Below are 23,132 nucleotides of genomic sequence, written 5' to 3' on the forward strand. Positions count from 1 at the left end.
CAAATTATGTATCGTGATTTGTAAAACTAATTATCTTAGCTTGTTTATTAAGTATTTTAAAAGTTCAAGATAAAATTAATTATATCTTCCCATTTTATCTTTAATTGTAATTGTTCTGGAAGACTATATACCTTAACTATAGGGTAATAACATAAATAAAGTAAATAATAAAAAAAGAAATATTATATATATCTTAAGATATAAATAAAAATAAAATAGTCAAACCATTCTTAATTAATATTTTTGGGGAGTGTAATAAAATAAATACGACAGATAATTTGAGAGGGTGGGGAGTATATTTTCCAAGGTTTAACTTAACACTCTAAAACATCCTTAGGCTTCTTGGAAATTAAGATTCATTATAAACTATAAGCTGAGGTGTTAAAAGCTGAAGTCTTACCTTTATTAAATAATTAAAGTGTGCTTATGTTAATTAATCCTACAAGAGTACAGCTCAGACGCCCCTTAAAGTGAATCTTAGGGTAATCTAAAATAATACATCACAATTTAAAAAGTGAATTGTTGAACCTGAATCAGTTTTTTCTAATCCTTGTCAGCCACAATTATTATTCAGAATATTCATTAATCTCATTTTTCAACTCCTTCCAATAGTCTAACAATTATTTTATATAAAGGATTCTCTTCCTTAAAATAAGCATCACAAATAAATTAAAAAAAAGTAGTTGACAATATGGGAATCTGCATATCCTCTGCATCTTTTGAGATTCAACCTGTTGATTTTGGGAATGAAAATGTTGTTCTCTATGAAGACTGCAACATTAATAGGTACAAACAAGTAATTGGTTCTGTTTTTTCTGAACAAGGAAATAAAGGAATCAATCAAGATTCTGCTATTCTCTATCAGGTTTGTCATTTTGCAACATGTTTACTTAGTTTTTCATTGACATAATGCGTAAACATGATCCTTAACTTGGTTTTAGCGGACAACTGTGCCCTCCAACTTTGAGTGTGTACAAATAGACACTTAAACTTGTATAAAATTGAACAAGTAGACACATGTGTCCTACGTGACATAATGCATGGGGTATCAGTAGTTAAAGGTCATAGTTGTCAGTTGATGCCAAGTTAAGAGTCATGTTTATGTATTATACCTTTTTCATTACATGGGGTATCTTAAAATGGAAACTTTCCTTATTATGGCAGGGGTATGGTGTAGAAAATGGAGTTTTTGGTGGAGTTTTTGATGGACATGGAGAGAATGGACAAATAGTCAGCAAGTTTGTTAGGAATAAGTTGCCATCTTTGCTGCTGAAACTTACATTTTCTCTGCCAAAAGTCTTTTCTGTGAAACAAAATGTGATGAGAAGGAATTTTAACAAGTGGAAAAAAGTTTGTTGGAGTTCCTTTATGGTGCTGGATAGAGATATTCAAAGTCTTGAGAATTTGGACTCTTCTTTCAGTGGAACAACTGCTGTCGTTGCTATAAGACAGGTAACGAGAAAAATCTTTCTTTCACCTGATTATCGCGAATATTGCTTAAAGTTTTGGAGAATCTAATATAGAAAATGTTATAGGATGATGATCTAGTTATCGCGAATCTTGGAGATTCTCGAGCTGTACTAGGAAGAAAGAAAGAGGAGGGAGTAATTGAGGCTGTTCAGTTAACTACTGATTTGAAGCCTAGTCTGACTTGTAAGACTCTTCTTTTCATAATATTGACATGACACACATGGCATAATTCAATTTCAAATTGTTCTTACTAATGGTCTATCGGAAACAGCCTGTCTATCTCATCTGTGAGGTAGAGGTAAGGTCTGTATACATTAAACTCCACTATGTGGAACTACACTGGATATGTTGTTGTTTACTATTGACTAAATGATCATAAACTGTTTGGTGCATACAGCTGAAGCAGAAAGAATAAGGAGGTGTGGTGGCAGAGTTTTTGCACCGCAAGAACAGCCACATATCCAGAGAGTGTATTTACCCAAGGATGATGTTCCTGGTTTGGCCATGACAAGATCTTTTGGGGATTTCATGCTAAAATATCTTGGCATAATCTCCGAGCCTGATGTCTCTTATCACCACATTACTCCGAATGATCAGTTTGTTGTTCTAGCAACTGATGGGGTAAGCCTATTTTAACTATGTACAAGTACTTGGTATATTTTGTTCTGTTTCTCATATTTCCTCTGTTTGTATAACACTTGACATGTCTATTTTCATTGTAAAAATAGGTGTGGGATGTGCTGAGCAATGATCAAGTCGTCTCCATAGTGTGTGCAACAAATAATGCAGCAACAGCCGCAGAGGCAGTAGTACAGGCTTCTTTAGATGCATGGAAACAGAGGTTTCCAAACAGCAAGAGAGATGACAGCACTGTCATTTGCCTGTACTTGCAACAAGGTGCATCTCTGCAGAATGGTACTTGAAGCCAAAGCTTTTAGGTGCTGATGTTGCTATTTATATTAGTATATGGATGTTCACCTTTTGTTACATTATTGAGTTTTGAGTAGAATTTTTGAAGACAAATGTATGAAGACTACAAACTCATGAGACGAAATCCAAGTTTTTTTTTATATATAAATAAAACATACCACTACACAAACATTTTGTGTAAATATAATGCATTTTGTACACTCATTTGTTCACCATATCATTATTTGTTATCAAGAAAATCCAGAAACCTTGGGCACCAGGAAATACTTCAAAAATATGGCCAAGAATTTGCTAGTTTCATCAAAACCAGGGGCCGAGCTACCCTCGGAGACACCCGTTTGTTGAAAAATTACCTTGTATATATAGGTCGAAATTTGGTTTAATGAATATGTATTTAAGTGTTGACACCTCTAGGTACAAGTTGAAGGTTTAGTGTAGTGGTTAACGGATTGCAAATTTTGCTCTTTTGAATTAGTTGAACAAAATAACAAGGAAGAGAATGGATGCAAAATTAAATAGATACAGAAATCTCGAGTAACGAGTGAGATTCTCCACACAAACGAACGAACCTATCAAGTTTGAGCTGACCCTAATCTAAGCTGATCGTCAATTGCAACTAACATCAACTTTTTATTCAGACCACCTCATTCCAGCATATCATATGTTGAAACTAGGAGGTACTAGAGACGAAAAAAGTAGATAAATATATAAAGTTGTAAATAATAAATGAGATAAAACTAATTTGACTATATTAAATAATATTAAGGAAATTAATGTAGCATGTGTTGGCCTGAATCCAATGATATATTTCTTCGGACAAGCTTGAAGATTGCTCAAAGCTAATGAACAAGTAACAAAATTGTTAGAGAGAAATTGAAGCCTTCTTAACTCATGTATGATAATTGATTAATTAATTGACATTTCAGGATGAGAAGAGTAACATTTTCATAACGCCTAGTGTTGGTCACTGACTTTTCCTCCTTCATAATTGGTTCTTTGTGAGGCGATTCAGGATGTGTAATACACTGTACACATTACAGGATCGCCTCACAATGAACCAATTATGTGTAGTACAGTGTATTACACATTACACATACAAAAAAAAATTGATCTTATTGGAAATAGAGCTCTTATTTCGTGCATTATTTGTTACTTCTATTGTTTCTGTCAAGGTGGTGCCATTGGAGGACATTAAACAGGTAGTCTCACGATCAGACGGTGCTTAATGCTTCGACATTGTTATTGTATACTTCCGATGGTCAGAATAGGCAGCAGGGGAAGGAGAGGCTAGCAAAAAGTTCGAGCTTTCGAAATCTCTCTTCCAAACTTTTGAAGGATGTCTCATTGTTTGAAACTAACTTATACAATACGGACAAACTTAATAGTTAACTTCAAGAGGACATAACATGTCCTTGTATATCTACCATAAAACTTTCCGTAGACACAATGTTGATTTGACTTGAAAAGCTTTTTTTTTTTTTGTGAATTTGTTTGTTTCGAATGATTTAATTAATTATTTCTTAACCTTATAGTCATCATAGTTATCTGGTATTTCATTTTCAGAATACATAATTCCTTTAAAATATGGTGAGAGGGAAGGAACCTAGAACCTCATTTCCTTTGGAATGACATGTTTGGTTTTAATCCCTCTAAAATTAGAGTAATTATAATTATATCTATCTTTAATTTGACATTCTGCGGGTGATTACTAAATGCCTAAATGGTCTTTTGATTGTGTTAAAATAATTGATTTTGGTCATTTATGTGTATCAATACACCAAAATAACAAAAATTAAAAAATAAAAAATAAAAAATGGAAAACATGGATGTAATAATGATATGAAAACTTGGCTAACATGAATTGTGGTGTAGTAGTGGGATTGCTGCTCTTAAAAGTTTCAGGTTTGAGTCCTGGGTATGGAGAAAATCTTGTTAGGAGCGACACCCCCAAATAGACAATGCAGTGTGCGATCCAGACATTTAGTCGGAGCTCCAATATGGGCTCTGTACACCGAGTGGAAACCAAAAAAAAAAACATGAGTCCGGATTTAGTCGGAGCTCCAATACAGACTCAGGACACCGGGTGGAAAACCAAAAAAAGACATGGATTTAGATTTAGTCGGAGCTCCAATACAGGCTCCGTAGTGGAAAACCCATTTTTTTTACATGGATCCGGATTTAGTCAGACCTCCAACACAGACTCGGGACACCGGGTCGGAAACAAAAAGATGGCATGGATTCGAATTTAACTGAACCTCCAATACGGGCTTTGAACACCAGATGGAAACCCAAAAAAATGACATGAAAAACTTGTCGCAAGTGTGGAGAAATTTCTTGTAAAAGAAGGGGAATAAATAATCTATTGCAATATTTGTCAATGTCTAGATATGTATTTCATGTTTTTTTCCCCTTTAGACCTTTGAAATCTACGTTGTCTACTTGTCTTGATCATAGTATGTCTCTAGTGTTGGCTTAAAGGAGTTTAAAGTCCTATATATATATTTCATACATCAATATTACCATACAACTCAATAGTCCAATTATCCAATTTGTTTGTTAATTAACCATAAAACACAATACAATGATATTTAAGTACAAAGTATGTGTTGCACTTTTTGTTGTGCTCTCAATTTGGGCCAGCATTGAAGGTCGTAGTGTCTCTAAATTCTTAACTGAAGAAACTGTAGGGACCAAATGGGCTGTCCTAGTTGCTGGCTCTAATGGATGGTGGAATTACAGGCATCAGGTTATTAGCTACGAGCGATTTAACAACGAACTTAAAAATGTTGTGTTAGAATTGAGTGATGATTTGTTTTGTCATTTTATTGATTGATTTCAGGCTGATGTATGTCACGCTTATCAATTACTCAAGAAAGGTGGTCTTAAAGACGAGAACATTATTGTATTCATGTATGATGATATTGCTAACAATACTATGAATCCTCGACCTGGAGTCATCATCAATAATCCACATGGCCAAGATGTTTACAAAGGTGTTCCTAAGGTTTGTGTCTTTTTTCCCCTTCTCTTTTCGAGCAATTCAATCCCTCGAAAAAACTTAGAATGTATGATACGTACATTGATGAGGGCCGGGGTTATATTTTGTTGGGACAGGATTATGTAGGTGAAGATGTTAATGCTGAAAACTTTTTCAATGTTATTCTTGCCAACAAAAGTGGTATAACTGGAGGAAGTGGTAAAGTTTTGAACAGCGCTCCAAATGACCATATTTTCATCTACTATGTTGATCATGGTGGCCCTGGAATTGTTTGTAAGTGATTCGATCGTCATCACACACATATATTATATGTTCATATTTGTTTATTTCGTGTTTCCAAATGAACAGCAATGCCAACTGGAGTTGTCTATGCGAATGATTTGATTAACGTGTTGAAAAAGAAGCATGCTTCTGGGACATATAGTAAACTGGTAACTTCCTTCTTTCAGTTGATCTCAAGTCATTTACTCCCTTGGGTCTAATATGCTGTTTTTTCTTATATGTTTTAGGTATTTTACTTAGAAGCTTGTGAGTCTGGAAGCATGTTTGATGGTCTTCTTCCTGAAGGTTTAGATATTTATGTAACGACTGCATCAAATCCCAATGAAAGTAGTTGGGGAACATATTGTGGTGTGGGTGATGCACGCGATCCCTGCCTTGTAGAGTGTCCCCCTCCTGAGTTTAAAGGTGTGTGCTTAGGAGACTTGTACAGTGTTGCTTGGATGGAGGACAGGTAACGTAACACACAACTTTTCAAGTCCCTGATCGAGGGAAAATCAATTGATTTAAAGTTTTCAAAACTATAATATTAATGAAACCTCTTCCTATATCTTGATATATTGATATACAGTGATGTTCAAGATCGACAAACTGAAACTCTAGATGATCAGTATGATAGGGTAAGAGCTTGTACTATACGTAATCTCAATTATGTATATGTTTTAACCAATTATAGCCTATCTAAAGAACGATTCATAATTATGATCAGATTGCAAACAGAACAGCAGCCAATCTAACATATGGCTCTCATGTCATGCAATATGGTGATATGGTGTTAAGTGTTGATGCTCTTTTCCAGTATATGGGCGTTGCTTCGATAAACCACTCTCATGTCTCCATGAATTCTTATAAATCATCGTCACAGAATGTTGAACAACGAGAAACAGAACTTTTCTACTGGCAATCCAAAGTATGTCCCTACCTTTCTTTGCAACACATCAAGTCATATACTATATATAATTTAATGTTTTTTCCTTTCCAAGAAAGACGCGAAAATATAATTCTGATTCATTCTTTCTAAATTTTGGCAGTACCAAGATGCTCCCGAAGGGTCTGATGACTATTTTGAAGCTCGCGCCAAACTTATTAAAGTTGTAGCACATAGAAGTCAAGTGGACAATAGCGTAAAGCATATTGGAGATCTTCTGTTTGGAGTTGAATATGGTAACAAGGCACTACAAAGTGTTCGATCAGCTGGACAACCACTAGTTGATAACTGGGATTGCCTTAAATCCTATGTAAGTATTTCGCCTAATTATAAAACATTCTTCTTATTGTTCTTTTGCACGTATATGGAATCATGAGATTGTTTTTTTATTTTCATGTATATATATATAGGTCGAGATATTTGAGGCACATTGTGGAAAATTAAGCTCGTATGGAAAGAAACATATACGTGGTATCGCGAATATTTGTAATGCTGGAATTGAGAGTGAGCAAATGACTGCTGCAACTGTACAAGCATGCGGCCCTTTGTAGAGCTGAGAGCAATTTATGTTTAGCTGTTTAATTTGTGTCATCAGTCATGGCTGGCTGCAAAGTTTCACCTTATGTAGCTAGCAAATTAATAATGTTAGTCCTTCCTATTGGAACCATATGTTGAGTTAAATGGAATTAATTAGAGACTGTATGAATGTTCAATGTTTTTCCATTTTCATATATATTTGATACTCCCTCTGTTTAAAAAAGAATGACTTACTTTCCTTTTTAGTCTGTTTACAAAGGAATGACCTCTATCCCTTTTTAATCTAATATTTTAATTTCAACTTTTCACCTAACATTTTATCACAAGATTAAAAGACAATTTTGTACATTTGACATAACTTTAATTTAAAATTACAAGATTCAAAAGTCTTCTTTATTTTCTTAAACTCCGTGCCAAGTCAAACTAGCTTAGACCGTTCTTTTTGAAACGGAGGGAGGGAGTATATAAAATGTCATGTAAGCTAATCTTTGCTACTGTATGTGAAATCTGAAGGGGAAATTCAAAAGGCTTTCCAAAGTGAAATAAGAAACTTGGACATTTAGGTTGGGTATCTAAATCTGAAAATAGGGAGTATCATGGAGCTAATTAAAATTGAAGGTAAAACACTGAATTTTTAAAATTGTTTTTTTTACCCCTCCAGAGCTCCCACCTTTTTATTTCCTTGATGACTCAATCTCATGACAATCTTAAAGGTTGGAAGTGAGGGGTCATGATTATTATCCGAGCAATTTTCTCTTATTTAAAAGACACTGATTAATCTGATTGGATTTTAACGATTTGAGTCAAAAATCTGAAACAACATTAAAACCAACCACTTCAACATTAAAAAACTTGTATTCAGATGATTTTACAAGGGTGAATTCATGACTAAAATACATGAAGGATAGATAAGTTTTAGTGGGACATGGCGTTTTAACGGATGGTGGATAAATATGATTGAAGGTATAACATGTAAAATGTAGTTTTGGGACTCCCTTTGGGAAGGGGTATTGCAAAACGCTTTGGGGTCGTTTGATGTGAGAGATAAGAGGAGTTAATTTCGTGATAATTTTTTAATGCCCTTTAATTCCTTGTTTGGTTGCAAAGGATGAGATAACTTATCACAAGATTAACAATTAGTGCTAGGATAAGTTATCCCTCCGAGGTTGGAATAGTAATTCCAGAATAACTTATCCTGAGATAAAATATGCAAAATAACAAAAAATACACCCCTTAAATATCTTTTATACACCACTTTTACATTCCTGTACATTAACATAATTTTTAATAACATTTATAATAATATTCACGACCTTAATTAATTGTTATTTTTATGATAATCTATTTTTGTATTAAAAAAATTACATTTTATAAATACAATTTTTATTTATGAATATATTATAAGTTGATTTTTTTTTTTGTCTAGTTCTTATGTTTATTTATATTTTGATTTCTCTTAAAATGTTCACTCCACTATTAAATTACATATTTTTAATTAAATAGTTTATTGCTCACTTAAAATTAAATTTTATATATCAATTAAAATGTAGATAACTTTAATAATAAAATTTCTTTTACTTTAATAAACTTAAATGAACATTTATTTTTAAGCTACATAAGATGGACATTTTATTTTTAAGATAAATAAGATGAAAGTTTTATTTTAAGATAAATAAGATGGAAAATTTATTTTAAAGGTAAATTATAAGACGGAAGTTAACTTGTTTAAGTTAAATAAGATGAAAATCTAATTTTAAAAATACATGGCACAATCATGGAAATAAACACACAAAAATATTTAAGTTAAATAAGATGGAAATTTTATTTTTAAGAATGAATAACTAAAGTAAAGAAAATGTAAAAAAAAAAAAAAAATTAAGGTGGAGGGTAATTTTGTAAACAAATAACTTATTCTTAGAAATTATGCAATGAATATAAGTTTGAATATGATAAACCAAACAAGCAATAAAAATTACTTCCAACATTACTTATTCCAACCTTATTTATCCCAACATAACTTGTATTGTGGGGCTTAATTTATATTGAGGCTTATACGTTAAGCGTCCGCCTGTTGATTATATTTAGGACAAATTACTTAATTACACTCCTTTACTTACCTTAATATCCATTTATCCCTACTTATTTCAAAAATTTCAAAAATCCCTTATTTTACCTATGTATCCCGCATGTATCCCGTGCACAACGCTATGTATTCCGCTATGTGGAATGTATCAAACGCTATGTATCCTGTGCACAACGCTATATATCCCGCATGTATCCCGTGCACAACGCTATGTATCCCGCATGTATCCCGTGCACAATGCTATGTATCCCGCTATGTGGAATGTATCAAACCTAATGTATTTCATGCACAACGCTATGTATCCCGCTATGTGGAATGTATCAAACCTAATGTATCCCGTGCACAACGCTATGTATCCCGCAAACATCATTTTAAGGGATTTTTGGTAAATAGAAAACTAGAAGGGATAGGATGTTATTTAGTACTTATAATATGTGGTTCCTATAATTTATACTTATATTTATGAAGAAACACATGGATCCGCACCTGACAATTTGCTAATTACGTATATGTGTTTTTTATATAAATTGTGATAAGTAAATTAATGAATTTATTAGTACATACTTTTATCGCATTTTCATCCCCTAATGGAAATATTACTTAAATAGGTACTTTTAATAAATAATTACTGATTTTAGCAATATTTTTTATTTATTACTATTTATAGCAATATATAGCAATACTATGATGAATTTACAATATGTACTAAAAGTGAATTATGTATGCAATATATATGTATTATAACTATTTTAAAATATATTATGCTTGTTTGGTAAGAAATTGACACATTGTATTATAAGTGTATTAAAATGTGTGATAATATATTATTTATCAATAAAACTTGTATTATATGTCTTTTATAAATTTTTTTTGGTAATATGTATTAAAATTGTATTATAAATGTATTAAAAGTGATCAAGTGAAAAGAAAATGTTACTTCTATAGATGGTAAATATTTTCTTAATATAGTATATTTATGTAAGTTTCCCCCTAATAATAAACTAATGTACTTAATTTGGTGTAAATATTGAGAGCAAGTGAATTTTTGTTGTTTAAAATTATTTTCATTTTATGTGAGTAATTACTTTTGATTTTGTAATTTGTAACATTTAAAATTAGATTTTTTTTTTTTAATAAATAACTATAGTTTTGGATCATAATTAGAATAAAATAGTTATAATTTACATAATTGTAATTCATAACAATAATTTTAGAGAGGAGAGAGACGATTAGATATAACTTGTATCTTAATTGAAACTGAGATACACAAATCACATATACACAATATCCTCTCTCTATCCCAAATCTCACTCGCTTCTCTCCTCTCTCTCATAGATACACATATAAGCTTTGAAATTGAAACATATATAGACAAATACACTTGGTATAATACGTAAATGTGTCATTTAACTTTGGCTCATTTTATATTGGCAAAATGGTCTGGGAGACCCTTGTACTTGTCTCATTTTGTCACCTGAGCCCTTCTAATCTAGACTTTGCCAACTGAACCCTCGAACCCACTGAAATCCAACATTTTAAACCCTTTTTTTGACTACTCAGTGGTGCGTGAACTATAAACGCCGCACGTAGCTTTCCACGTCATTTAAAAATGCCACATAGGATATGACATGTTAAAAATTGGCTAATCATTTTCTTTCAAACATATCTTTCCTTTCTCCTTTTCAACTAGACCCTTCTACTCCCTTAATCCCGATTTACATTGTTGCTCACTGCAATTTTTTTCGATTCTGTGAAGTGTTTGAGTTCGCGTTTCACTCCATAGTTTTAAGTTTCTTGACTGATTTTCATTCTCTTTGTTTTGCAGTTGTGTTTTTGGTGTTTCATTTTGAATTTTGTTGTTTTGAGTTCTTGTTAGGGCTTAGTTGTTGCAGAGGTCGTGGTGTGATTTTAGGGAGGATTTTGATTTTTTACATGCCTAATAACAAGTCTAATAACAATTTGTAGAAGTATTATGCATTCAATGGCATTTGTCATGAATATCTGTTGAATCTAGGATTTTTTCGTATCTGAATTTTTTATTTTTTTTATCAATTGCATTGGATTTCTTTCTTGTTAGTGGTCCAATTGGATTATATCAGATTATTATAGAGGTTTTTGTTGTGTTCCATAAAGAATTAGTTTTAAATTAGGTTTTTTTTGTCGATTAGGGCTTTTTGTGAATTAGGTTTTTTTTTGTCATTTAGGGTTTTTTGTCAATCATCTGATTGTATTCTTGTGACTTTGCAGGCATGGTAAGAATATGAGATCAACAATTATTATACTTCAAATGTATTATGGGGGCAGTTTTTTATCAGATCCTGAACTCAAGTATGCTAATGGAATTTCTGATCTTGAAAAAATAAGAATCGATATAGATGAGCTTCATATTATGTTTTTTCATAAATTAGCTAGAGAATTGGGAGTTGAACAAGTTGAAACCTTTGGGTGCAAAATTAACAAAAGAGATGGTTTTTATATGTTGAAAAGTGATGTTGATGTGTTGAGATTTATTAACAACTTAAAGGGTGGGGACTTTGTTGATGTGTATGTGGTACATCAAATTAGTACTCCTTTAATTGTTGAGGATCCTACTGAGGTGCAAATTGCCCAATTGCTTACTCCCAAAAAAGGTAAGCCCCCACCACCTACTGTTATAAATGTTAGGGCTGATGTGTCTTCCCCTCAACCATTTGATAAAAATGATACAAATATAAAAGAAGATCAACAACCTAGGGTAGACAAGGGTAAGAATAAGGAGGCTGCTGCTCCTGAGGTTTCTTTAGAGGACTTAGATGAAGATGAAGGTCAAGGTCAAGGTAATGACTTTTCTTCCTACCACCTTCATACATCTGATGAATCTGATGTAGATGTAGATGCTAAACAATCTAATTCTGAGTCACTTTATGATGTTGATGAGAACATTGATGACTTAAGTGACTTGGATTTTGAGTTGTTGAAGCTAGGAAGTCTAACATTCAAGAACAAGTTAATAAAGAGAAGGCTGCTAGAATAACTATAGATGAGATACCTTCTGGTCCTGTAGGTATAGATGTTGGTTTTGAAGATATTTATAAGAATAAGAGGGAAATATATGAAGGAAAATTGGGTGGGGATGACCTGTATTTTGATAGCTCAGATCCTGGCAGTGATATTAGTGAGGATGAAGGGGATCCTGTTGATTCTGATGAGGTTGTAGATCCACCAGCAAGGAATTCAAGTACAAAGGTCTATTTTGACCCAACTGCCATTTTTTTTTATTTCAGTTGTATATGATTTTTGTGAATAATGTTCAGTTTAGAGAAGCACTACAAACTTACTCTATTCAGAAGGGTGTGAACATTAAACTTAAACCTAATAAAAAGGAGAGGATCAGGGCAAAGTGTAATAAGAAGGGTTGTCCTTGGCATATTCTTGGAAGTATTGAGGGTAATACTGGAAATTTTATTGTGAAGACATATTTTTCTGTCCATAAGTGTTTCAAAAGAACAAGAAACAAGTTGTGTACTCCAAACTGGATTTGTAAGACTTACAAAGACAGAATCATGAGTGAGCCTAGCATCAAACTCCATCAGATTCAAGGCTTGGTACAAAAGGATTATGGATTGTATGTTAGTAAAACAAGTTGTAGAAGAGCAAAAATGAAAGTCATGAATGAGCATATGGGTGATTTCATAGAGGAATTTGCAAGATTGTATGACTATGCTGAGGAGTTGAAGTCTACAAATTCAGAAACTACTGTGGTTGTTAGGACATCCAAGAATACAATTCCTGGAAAAGAGGTATTCCAAGGGATTTATATTTGTCTTGGAACATTAAAAAGTGGTTGGATGGAGGGGTGTACAAGGATAATTGGTTTTGATGGTGCATTTTTGAAAGGTGTATGTAGAGGTGAACTGTTGTCTTGCATTTCCAAGGATGGAAATAATCAAATGTACCCTGTAGCATGGGCAGTAGTTAATAAAGAATCCAAGGACACATGGTCTTGGTTTATCAAGTGCATTAAACATGATTTGGAACTGACACAAACTGAAGGTGAAGGACTGACAGTTATGTTTGATATGCAGAAGGTATGAGAACACTTTGTAGTATTTTTTTTACTTTGCTATAGCAATTTCTATGTTACACTTATGTTCTTATTTTTTTTCCTTGGCATGCCTTTTTTCTTTGATAGGGTCTTAACCTAGCACTTGTTGATTTATTACCAAATGCTGAGATTAGATGGTGTGCTAGACATATATGGGCCAACTGGAAGAAGGTATGGAGTGGTGAAGAAAGGAGGAAGAAGTTTTGGCAGGTTGCTAAGGCTCCATTTGAAGTTCATTTACAATTAAAACTTGATGAAATGAGTCTGTTGGGAGAAGGTATTGTGAAAGCTTTGTTAAAGTACATCAAAAATGCATGGTGTAGGGTATTATTCAAGGACCATAGCAAGTGTGACATAGTTGAGAATAATATGTGTGAAACATTTAATAGTTGGATCTTGACAGCTAGATTCAAATCAATCATCACAATGTTAGAGGAAATTACAGTCAAAGTCATGGAAAGAATGACTCAAATGAGGGAGTTTTCTGAAAAATGGATAACTGATGTGTCACCTATGGCTATGCAAATTCTTACTGACAATGCTGAACATGCAGCCATATATGAGGTTAAATTTAATGGAGATAATGGCTATGAGATTCAACATCCACCATATAAACATGTTGTTAATCTAAAAAAGAAAGTGTGTAGTTGTAGGTCATGACAACTGAAAGGGATTCCTTGTGCACATGCAATTACTGCAATGCATTACAAAGATCTAGATGTTGAGTCATTTGTTGATCACTGGTACAAGAAGGAAACATATTTGAAGGCCTACAGTAGGTTCATTCAACCTATGACAAACATAAAGATATGGCCCAAGAGCACAAGACCATCCATTGAGCCACCTGAAATCACTCCTATGCCAAGAAGAACAAGGAAAAAAAGGTCTAAAGATAGTGATGAGCCTAGTAAGAAGAAGTTTGGAAAGGCTACAAGGAAGGGGAGAAAAATGAAATGCTCTTTGTGCAGGAATTTTGGACATAACAAGAAAGGATGTCCAATTGCTATAAGTTTTGCTTTAACTTCTTCAACTTTGTTAATGAAATTTATTTTTATCAATACTTCTTAATTCAGTTTGGAAAAATTTTGTATGTAGAAAAATGGCTATACTACTGGAACTGCAAGAACTGCTACAGGTGGAAATGGTGGTGCAACTACTTCAACAGCTTCTACAGGTGTAATTGGTGGGGCTACTGGTGGTGCTACTAGTGAAAGTGGTGGTGCAACTACTTCAGCAGCTTCTACAGGTGTAACTGCTGGTGGAAGTGGTGGTGCAACTACTAAAAGACCAGCCACTACTTCAGCAGCTTCTGGAGGTGCAACTACTGCTGCAACAACTACTGGTGGAAATGGTGGTGCAACTACTTCAACAACTTCTATAGGTGTAACTGCTGGTGGAAGTGGTGGTGCAACTACTAAAAGACCAGCCACTACTTCAACAGCTTCTGGAGGTGCAACTACTGCTGCAACAACTACTGGTGGATGTGCTGCAAATATTTCTGTAAATTTTGCAAATGTTGCTCAACCAACAAGCCAATTTAGTACTCAACAGTCAACTACTAGTGCTAGTGGCTCAAAGAAGAGTAGCAAAGTTAAAAGAGGTGGTGCAAATCCCGGATATAAGAGGCCAATAACAGAGAAGTCAAGAACAGCTGGTTTTGGTGTGCTATTTGGAGCAAATGGTAGTGTGATTGAGAGGGTAAGTATTATCATTTAAGAACCTTTAGTTTGATTCTATAGAATCTCTCTAACTAATATCATTATTGCCTTTTAACAATCTGAAACTACTGATAGAGTGTTACATTGTGTACAATTGAAGGGTTCAGTGCCTACCAATATCGATCTTGGTTACAAACCCAATGGACTAAGGTGGAAGGGTTAAGCTGCAGTTACTCAAAGGCAGCTACAAGAATAAAGTTACAAGTGAGCCACTCAGTCCACACCAAGCACTCAAGACACATAATATTTCATAGTAAAAGACTCATGTTTTGCCTAGCTAAATTCTCAATGACATTGTCTATGATACTTTTCACTATTAACTTAATTTTCAACTGTTGTGTTAGCTTGTTATGACAAATAAGTTATTTTTGCTTATGAATTTGCTATGATAATTATAAGTCTTAATCTGGATATTTTCATACATTATATTACATTATTATAGTACTCAAATGAACAAATCATCAATACATCTTAAATACAAAAGATAGAAATCAAATGACAACAATCACGACAACACTGATATCAATACTAATGCTCGATCTCCCCTGTCTTTCATGCTTTCCCTGCCTTCCATGCCTTCCATGATCAACATTTGTTGATTGATTCTTCATGTAGTATTGTTCTTGGTAGGTAGGATCAGCTATATCAGCCTATCAAAAAAACCCACATCCATTACCATTTGTGTATTTTTGACAGCCCCAAAACATTCTTCCTGAATTTGTTGATGTTCTTGACATCTTAAGTTCAGCATGAAGCCCACAATAGCAAAAACAAACAGTCATTGTGAAGAACAAAAAAATTAACGAGTAAGAAAAAGGCGAGAAAAATAAAATATAGACAAAAAGGGCCTAATCAATTGTGGAGAAGAAGAAGAAATTTGGAGTGAAGAATTTTGGAGAGAGATAAACGAGTGATAAAGAGAAGAAATTTTGGATATTTGAAGAAGAAATTAGGAGAATTTGAGGAAGATGGCAAAAAATGACAGTTATTGGCTTTTTAAAAGCATCTCACGCTCCTAAAGTGGGTGTAATTCACGCACTTGAACTACTTTTGCCACATGGGATGACAGGTCAAAAAAAGGGTTTAAAATGTTGGATTTCAGTGGGTTCGAAGGTTCAGTTGGCAAAGTCTAGATTAGAAGGGCTCAGGTGACAAAATGAGACAAGTACAAGGGTCTCCCAGACCATTCTACCTTTTATATTTATACCTTCCAGCTTTGGATTTGCACAAGTAGACTCTTTTATTTGTGTATAGTTGAACAAGTTGACATATGAGTCTTACATGTCATATTACGCATGCATAGGACACCACATATGATGAAAAATTCCATGTAGGATGCCACATAGGACGTGTGTCTATTTGTGTAACTTTATACAAGTGTAAGTGCTTACTTATGCACACCCAAAGTTACGTTGAAAGGCATAAATATGAATTAAGGTTATGTTAAAGGACATATTTATGTATTATATGACTCCTAAAACAAATACACAAATATAACTCTTTCTGATAATAGTTGTATTAACTTTTTTTTTTCCTGATACACAAATATAATATGATAATAGTTGTATCAATTTTTTTGGATACTCATATACAATTTTTTATGATTCATAAATACAATTGTTTATATCAATTGAAGAAGATAAAATTTGATAATAGGCGTATCACTTTTTTCTGATGCACAATTACAATTTTTTGTTGGTACATAGATACAATTGGCAGTATCAACCTAAGAAGAAGATGATTAAGATCCAAACATTGAACAACAAATCAAGAACCCAAAATAGAAAATATCGATAGGTGTAGATAAAAATAATTCAGGTAAAACTTCAGTGGAGTTTCATATTTATATAAAATATAGAGAGAGAAGAAGAAGGATTCACACAATAAATTGTAGAGAAGACGCGAAGGGAACATGAGAGGAGAGAGAAAAGCAAGAGAGGGAGAGAGAGGAGAGGGAGGAGAGTGGCAAGCAAGAGAAGAGAGATTTGTTATAAATCCCTAAGTATACCTATGTTGGATATAATATTTTGAAGATGAAATTTCGCAAATAGCCACTAAAAATAACTTAATTAGGCTTCATAGCTATAGTTTGCTAATTACGATTTCTAGCTACATGTTAGAGGGATGAGAGAGGCGAGCGAGAGAGAGAGAGAGAGGGAGGAGAGAGACTAGCGAAAGAGGGCAGAGAATGGAGAGAGGTGAATTGTATTTGTATATATGTCGAATTGTATATGAATATTTGTCAGATAATTGTATATATTTAACTGATATACATATGTATTTATATATCTTATGAGCGAGATTGAGAGAGGGAGGAGTGAGGCGAGTGAGAGAGGGAAAAAAGTGGAGAGAGGCGAATTGTATTTGTATATTTGTCATATAATTTTATATGTATATGTATAATTTGTATATGTATAAGAGATGAGAGAGGCGAGAAAGAGGAAGAGATGAGAGAGGAGCACATAGTTATAGCTAAAAAGAGGTTGCAAGTGGTAATTAATTCAAACTATAACTATGTTAGCTAATTAACTAGTATATATTTGCTTATCCGCGTAATTTCCCCATTTTTGAAAGTATCTCTATCTCTAGGTTATGTATATATTAAAGTAATAGTTATGTTTGCTTAGTTATGTAGTTTTTCCTTAAAATTATATTTTCTTTGTCCCAATTTATGTGAGACATTTTTCCTTTTAGTTCATCCCAAAAAAAGAATATAACATTTCTACAATTGGATAATTTAACTTTAAAATTCTCATTTTACCCCTAATGAAATAATAATTTATACAAATGGTCAAAGAGTATTTTCAGATCACAAATTTCAAAAGTCTTCTTTTATACTTTAAACTAGTGAATTCATCCGCGCTTCGCGTGGTCATTAAAAACACAAATAATTTACTAAATATTATATGAATAGAAGAGATATTATACATATAAAAAATGTATTTTTATGTATATTTAATAATTTTAGTTGAAATTTTAAATAATTTTTAAGAGTTTCTTTCTTACATAAAAAAGAATATAAAATAATTATATTATACATTCCTATAAATGTATAGATGTATAATTTGGTACCATAGGAAAAAATCATTATTTTTTTTACATGTAATCATCTTCTTTAGAAGTAAAAGAACCTCTTATAATTTATAATGATTTTAAAATAAATAACATAAATACACTATTTTTCAAAGTAAAAAAAACAATAGAAGAAGAAATAAATAAATATACTTTTAAAGAACAGATTATATATATTGGGGTTTTTAAATATAATTAATATACTTTTAATGTAAATAAGTAATGGTTACAATTAAATAGGGAGTAACGTTTTTGAAATTTCTACGTACCAATTAACTTTAACGAAGAATAATGATTTTTATAACGTGAAAAAATGTAATTAACGTTCTTTTTCTTAGAAAGTCAGTCAACTAATTGTTATTATAATTTCAAAACATAATGAGCATGTAAGCCAAAATGAACTCAAACAATGGTGACCCAAAATGCTCTCTTCTCATATTTATTCTATATTTAGGCTATTTATCCAGATACAATATATATTTGACTAAATATACATACATCATCTTCTTATTTTTGAATTTTAGAGATAAATCTAGTACTAATTTATAATCCTCCAGTATAAAACAAACTTATACTTAGTTAATACTTTATGTTATTCATTTGTGTTGTTAAATTTAACTTTATTCATTTCGATCTTTTCCTCCCTCCTCTAACCAAATATGAAATGTAATCATGTTTAATGAATTGAATTTTGTAGAAAAACAATAAACAATACAACTTGACTTTATGATTAAAACGTAAGTTATACCCTTTCTTTATAATATCAATAACAATGATTGTGTCTCAATTATTTCAAATAATATAAATGTTTCTTCTTTGTGTATATAAACTTTTTTAGAATTACCGCATCATCTCATGTTATTTATATTTATCTTTTAAACTTTTTATGCAGGCATATTTATCGATAGCTTTAAGAACTTACGTAATAAACAACAAATAAAAAATTACTTGATTAAATTTTATTTCTTTTAAGCAATTAATTATAAATTTTAAAATTGGATTAGTATCAGAATTTTAACATAATTAAGTTACTAATTTGAACCAAGAGAAAAGATTTATAAATTTTAAACTTGATTTGTATTTATAGCATAATTTCAAACATAATTAAGATAAATTTGTGAGGAAGTGATATCTCATTAGGATCTACTCTAGTATTTTATAATACTAATTATTTGAACTAAAAGAAATTATAGACTTACAACAATAAGAAGTTCCTATAAAAATTAAACATAAAAAGCATCATAAAGATTCGCAAGAAAGAAAGAAAGAAATAATACAATACACATATCAATGCGACTTTAATCATTAATTAAAAATAGAAGGAAAAATAAAATCAATACATAATTGTCTAAAATCTTGTCATATCCACTTCACAAATCTATCAATATTGAAGAGCTTTTTTTTTTTCAAGTCAAACAAAAACAAAGAGGCATCACTCTTGTTGATATTTACTTCACAAATCTATCACTATTCAAAAGCTTTCTTCATATAAAAATTAAATTTAAGAGGCATCACAGAGATACATAAGAAAAAATAGAGAAAAAATAAATAGTACAATAAACATATCATTAAAAAATAGAAGTAAAAGAAAATCGTCAATGCATAAGTATCTAAGCTATTGTCAATATCACTTCACAAGCCTATCACTATTCAAAAGCTTTCTTCTTCTTTTTCAAGCCAAATAAAAGCATAAATATTATACTATAGTGAAAATGAAGGGTAACTTTGGGTAGAATGAAACAAAAATATGAATTTATATAGAAAATAATGGAGGAATACCATAAGGTATCTTAACTTTCATATTTAATATTTAAGGGTTATGAATATGAAAAGTTGGAAATTATGAGAGTTATGACTATATGCATATTGTATCTAATAAAGAAGATATCTTATAGTGGAGAAAGTTATGAATATGAAAAGTTGAAAATTATGAGAGTTATGAATATATGCACATTATATCTAATAAAGAAGACATTATAGTGGAGGTGAAAAGTTGAGGAATTGAGTATAAAGTCTTTATGAGATATTGAAAATAAAATAAATAATGAAATAAAGAAAAATGCCCAAAAAAAGGAGAAAAGGGAAAAATATGAATGGAGGCCATAGAGAAGTGCCACATCACCTTCTTTATGTTCCTCCTTTATATATATATATATATATATATATAGATTGTGTCAAGTCAAACAGTGTTACATATATTGAAACAAATGGAGTATTATTTAATCCATAATCTCCCTGATATTTGATTTATACCGGTCCACTCTAATGGACTAAAAGAACGTACAATAACAATGTAATGACATGACAAAACTTTCATAAGTCATGACGATAAATTAATTATTTCTTGTAAATCAATAAGTATATCTTGACACATTTCGTGAGTTCTTATGATTGTTACCTTTGAATTCTACGTCATTCTCTTATGTTAGAGTTTGAAGTCCTATAAATTTATCATACATCTATATGATTCATACAACACAATAATCCAATCCAATTTGTTTGTTAATTAACCATAAAACACAATACAATGATATTTAAGTACAATGTATTTGTTGCACTTGTTGTTGTGCTCTCAATTTGGGCCAACATTGAAGGTCGTAGTGTCTCTAAATTCTTAACTGAAGAAACTGTAGGGACCAAATGGGCTGTCCTAGTTGCTGGCTCTAATGGATGGTTTAATTATAGACACCAGGTTCTCATATATCAATTAAACTACATTTTTTCTTTAAATAATGTACGTGGCTAATTTTCGCGATATGTAATTTGTTTGGTGATTTTATTGATTAATTTCAGGCTGATGTATGTCACGCTTATCAAATACTCAAGAAAGGTGGTCTTAAAGACGAAAACATTATTGTATTCATGTATGATGATATTGCTAACAACACTATGAATCCTAGACCTGGAGTCATCATCAATAATCCACATGGCCAAGACGTTTATGAAGGTGTTCCTAAGGTTTGTTCTTTTTCTTGTTGGCTTGAAAATATTTTCGAGATTATATATCGGGGATAATTTTTTTGTTATGTTTGTTGAGGCAGGATTATGTAGGTGAAGATGTTAATGCTGAAAACTTTTTCAATGTTATTCTTGCAAACAAAAGTGGTATCACTGGAGGAAGTGGTAAAGTTTTGAATAGTGGTCCAAATGACCATATTTTCATCTACTATACTGATCATGGTGGCCCTGGAATTATTTGTAAGTGCTTATTGTATCGATAGCAATTCAGATCATCGCATATATATATATATAAGTTCTATATAAAAAATTACTTATGGCTATTTCATGGTTTTTAAATGAACAGCAATGCCAACTGGACTTGTCTACGCGAATGACTTGATTAACGTGTTGAAAAAGAAGCATGCTTCTGGGACATATAGTAAACTGGTACAATTAACTTCCTTATTTCATTCGATCTAAAGTCATTTGCTTAATTCCTTCGGTCTAATATTATGCTGGATGATCCATGTTTTTTCTTATATGTTTTAGGTATTTTACTTAGAAGCTTGTGAGTCTGGAAGCATGTTTGATGGTCTTCTTCCTGAAGGTTTAAATATTTATGTAACGACTGCATCAAATCCCAATGAAAGTAGTTGGGGAACATATTGTCAAATGGGTGCAGGTGGTCCTTGCTTGGTAGAGTGCCCCCCTCCTGAGTTTAAAGGTGTGTGCTTGGGAGACTTATATAGTGTTGCTTGGATGGAAGACAGGTAATCGCGTCTACAAAGCTTTGCTTTTCTTGTAGTCGGTCCCTTCATTAATTGCTTGCCTCCTTTCACCTCAAAATGCCTAATTCATAACTTTTCTTGTCCTAAAGATGCCATTTTTTTAATTTTGGATCAAAATGAACTATACTAAAAAAAAGTTATTTATCGATACTTCTCCTATAATAACACATCTTTGTTAATTGCGTCAAATTTATTGATGTTCGCACTTGTAAACAGTGAAGCTGAAGATCGCCAAACTGAAACTTTGAACGACCAGTATAATACGGTAAGATCTTGTACTACATACTCTCGATTGTATATATATTTTAAAAATTTTGTTCAGATCCTATACTCCATATTTATGCTTTCTTATAATTTCATTGTGTACGATGCTGCTCAGGTTGCAAACAGAACAGCGGCCAATCTAACATATGGTTCACATGTCATGCAATATGGTGATACAGTGTTAAGTGTCGATGTACTTTTCCAGTATATGGGCGCTGCTTCTGTAAACCATAGTCACGTTTCCATGAATTCTGAATCATCGTCACAAAATGTGGACCAACGTGACGTTGAAATTTTCTACTTGACATCAAAAGTAATTTGAAGTTTTCCTACTTCATCTGATTAAATTTGATTTCACGTATTATAACATAGAGAAAATTAAAAGACGTTCTAATTTATTCGTAATCTTGGCAGTATCAAGATGCTCCTGAAGGCTCTGATGAGCATTTTGAAACTCGTGTCAAACTTATTAAAACCATAGTAGAGAGAAGTAAAGTGGACAATAGTGTAAAACATATTGGTGATCTTCTGTTTGGAGTTGAAAAAGGTAGGGAAGTACTGCAGCACGTTCGACCTACTGGACAACCTCTTGTTGACAATTGGGATTGCTTAAAATCCTATGTAAGTACCAACCTAATTATTTGGTGGTATTTTTCATGTTTTTTTTTTTTGTTTTTTTGAGTTTAACGACTTATTTTTCATGTGTAGATCGAAACATTTGAGGTACATTGTGGAAAATTAAGCTCGTACGGAAAGAAACATATACGTGGTATCGCGAATATTTGCAATGCTGGAATTGAGAGTGAACAAATGGCTTCTGCAACAGCACAAGCATGTTCCTCTTGATTAGAAGAGGATATTCTTGGCTCAAAGTTAATGTAATGTTTAGCCTATTTGTGTTGTGGTTGAATAATTGCACTTTCATGAATTGCAACAATGAGAATAATATGTATGGTTCATGTTGACAAGGACATCTTGTCCCCTTACCATGTAGTAAAGTATGAAATTGTCATGGAGATATTTATTTATGAATATATTGTC

General features: G+C 32.2%; 6 protein-coding genes across 6 annotated transcripts in view; 5 read left to right on the top strand and 1 right to left on the bottom strand.

Moving 5' to 3' along the window:
- Positions 1-23,132, bottom strand: part of LOC125841175 (uncharacterized) — a 122,493-nt gene that overhangs the window by 57,989 nt on the left and 41,372 nt on the right. The gene's annotated exons all lie outside the window — the stretch shown is intronic.
- On the top strand, positions 692-2,413 carry LOC125841172 (probable protein phosphatase 2C 72). Its single transcript, XM_049520235.1, has 5 exons — positions 692-865; positions 1,165-1,452; positions 1,536-1,653; positions 1,868-2,091; positions 2,199-2,413. The coding sequence occupies exons 1-5, from the start codon at positions 692-694 to the stop codon at positions 2,391-2,393; spliced, it is 999 nt and encodes a 332-aa protein (XP_049376192.1). The 3' UTR covers positions 2,394-2,413.
- LOC125841161 (vacuolar-processing enzyme-like) lies at positions 4,982-7,253 on the top strand. Its single transcript, XM_049520226.1, has 9 exons — positions 4,982-5,146; positions 5,240-5,404; positions 5,515-5,671; positions 5,747-5,829; positions 5,908-6,131; positions 6,249-6,297; positions 6,387-6,587; positions 6,709-6,915; positions 7,016-7,253. The coding sequence occupies exons 1-9, from the start codon at positions 4,982-4,984 to the stop codon at positions 7,154-7,156; spliced, it is 1,392 nt and encodes a 463-aa protein (XP_049376183.1). The 3' UTR covers positions 7,157-7,253.
- On the top strand, positions 11,513-13,969 carry LOC125842948 (uncharacterized). The gene is made up of 4 exons (XM_049522221.1): positions 11,513-12,158; positions 12,269-12,450; positions 12,519-13,292; positions 13,397-13,969. Exons 1-4 carry the CDS (start codon positions 11,513-11,515, stop codon positions 13,967-13,969), a joined length of 2,175 nt encoding a protein of 724 aa, XP_049378178.1.
- On the top strand, positions 14,102-15,190 carry LOC125842949 (uncharacterized). The gene is made up of 4 exons (XM_049522222.1): positions 14,102-14,323; positions 14,405-14,528; positions 14,625-15,007; positions 15,128-15,190. The coding sequence occupies exons 1-4, from the start codon at positions 14,102-14,104 to the stop codon at positions 15,188-15,190; spliced, it is 792 nt and encodes a 263-aa protein (XP_049378179.1).
- On the top strand, positions 20,627-22,940 carry LOC125841164 (vacuolar-processing enzyme-like). The gene is made up of 9 exons (XM_049520229.1): positions 20,627-20,791; positions 20,893-21,057; positions 21,141-21,297; positions 21,404-21,486; positions 21,589-21,809; positions 22,044-22,092; positions 22,207-22,404; positions 22,506-22,712; positions 22,800-22,940. Exons 1-9 carry the CDS (start codon positions 20,627-20,629, stop codon positions 22,935-22,937), a joined length of 1,383 nt encoding a protein of 460 aa, XP_049376186.1. The 3' UTR covers positions 22,938-22,940.

Source organism: Solanum stenotomum, chromosome 10, assembly GCF_019186545.1.
Source record: "Solanum stenotomum isolate F172 chromosome 10, ASM1918654v1, whole genome shotgun sequence".
NCBI classification, from domain to species: domain Eukaryota; kingdom Viridiplantae; phylum Streptophyta; class Magnoliopsida; order Solanales; family Solanaceae; genus Solanum; species Solanum stenotomum.

What these genes read in the sequence shown, in the direction of transcription:
- LOC125841172 (XM_049520235.1), top strand. Translation starts at nt 692, where the DNA reads ATGGGAATCTGCATATCCTCTGCATCTTTTGAGATTCAACCTGTTGAT. An exon ending in CTGTCGTTGCTATAAGACAG is followed by an intron (nt 1,453 to 1,535) that starts GTAACGAGAAAA and finishes AAAATGTTATAG; the next exon opens with GATGATGATCTAGTTATCGC. An exon ending in TTTGAAGCCTAGTCTGACTT is followed by an intron (nt 1,654 to 1,867) that starts GTAAGACTCTTC and finishes TGGTGCATACAG; the next exon opens with CTGAAGCAGAAAGAATAAGG.
- LOC125841161 (XM_049520226.1), top strand. Translation starts at nt 4,982, where the DNA reads ATGATATTTAAGTACAAAGTATGTGTTGCACTTTTTGTTGTGCTCTCA. An exon ending in TGGTGGCCCTGGAATTGTTT is followed by an intron (nt 5,672 to 5,746) that starts GTAAGTGATTCG and finishes CCAAATGAACAG; the next exon opens with CAATGCCAACTGGAGTTGTC. An exon ending in GTTGCTTGGATGGAGGACAG is followed by an intron (nt 6,132 to 6,248) that starts GTAACGTAACAC and finishes ATTGATATACAG; the next exon opens with TGATGTTCAAGATCGACAAA.
- LOC125842948 (XM_049522221.1), top strand. Translation starts at nt 11,513, where the DNA reads ATGTATTATGGGGGCAGTTTTTTATCAGATCCTGAACTCAAGTATGCT. An exon ending in CAAGGAATTCAAGTACAAAG is followed by an intron (nt 12,451 to 12,518) that starts GTCTATTTTGAC and finishes AATAATGTTCAG; the next exon opens with TTTAGAGAAGCACTACAAAC. An exon ending in TTATGTTTGATATGCAGAAG is followed by an intron (nt 13,293 to 13,396) that starts GTATGAGAACAC and finishes TTTCTTTGATAG; the next exon opens with GGTCTTAACCTAGCACTTGT.
- LOC125842949 (XM_049522222.1), top strand. Translation starts at nt 14,102, where the DNA reads ATGACAAACATAAAGATATGGCCCAAGAGCACAAGACCATCCATTGAG. An exon ending in TGCTACTAGTGAAAGTGGTG is followed by an intron (nt 14,529 to 14,624) that starts GTGCAACTACTT and finishes CAGCTTCTGGAG; the next exon opens with GTGCAACTACTGCTGCAACA. An exon ending in ATGGTAGTGTGATTGAGAGG is followed by an intron (nt 15,008 to 15,127) that starts GTAAGTATTATC and finishes GTACAATTGAAG; the next exon opens with GGTTCAGTGCCTACCAATAT.
- LOC125841164 (XM_049520229.1), top strand. Translation starts at nt 20,627, where the DNA reads ATGATATTTAAGTACAATGTATTTGTTGCACTTGTTGTTGTGCTCTCA. An exon ending in TTTTCTACTTGACATCAAAA is followed by an intron (nt 22,405 to 22,505) that starts GTAATTTGAAGT and finishes TAATCTTGGCAG; the next exon opens with TATCAAGATGCTCCTGAAGG. An exon ending in GGGATTGCTTAAAATCCTAT is followed by an intron (nt 22,713 to 22,799) that starts GTAAGTACCAAC and finishes TTTCATGTGTAG; the next exon opens with ATCGAAACATTTGAGGTACA.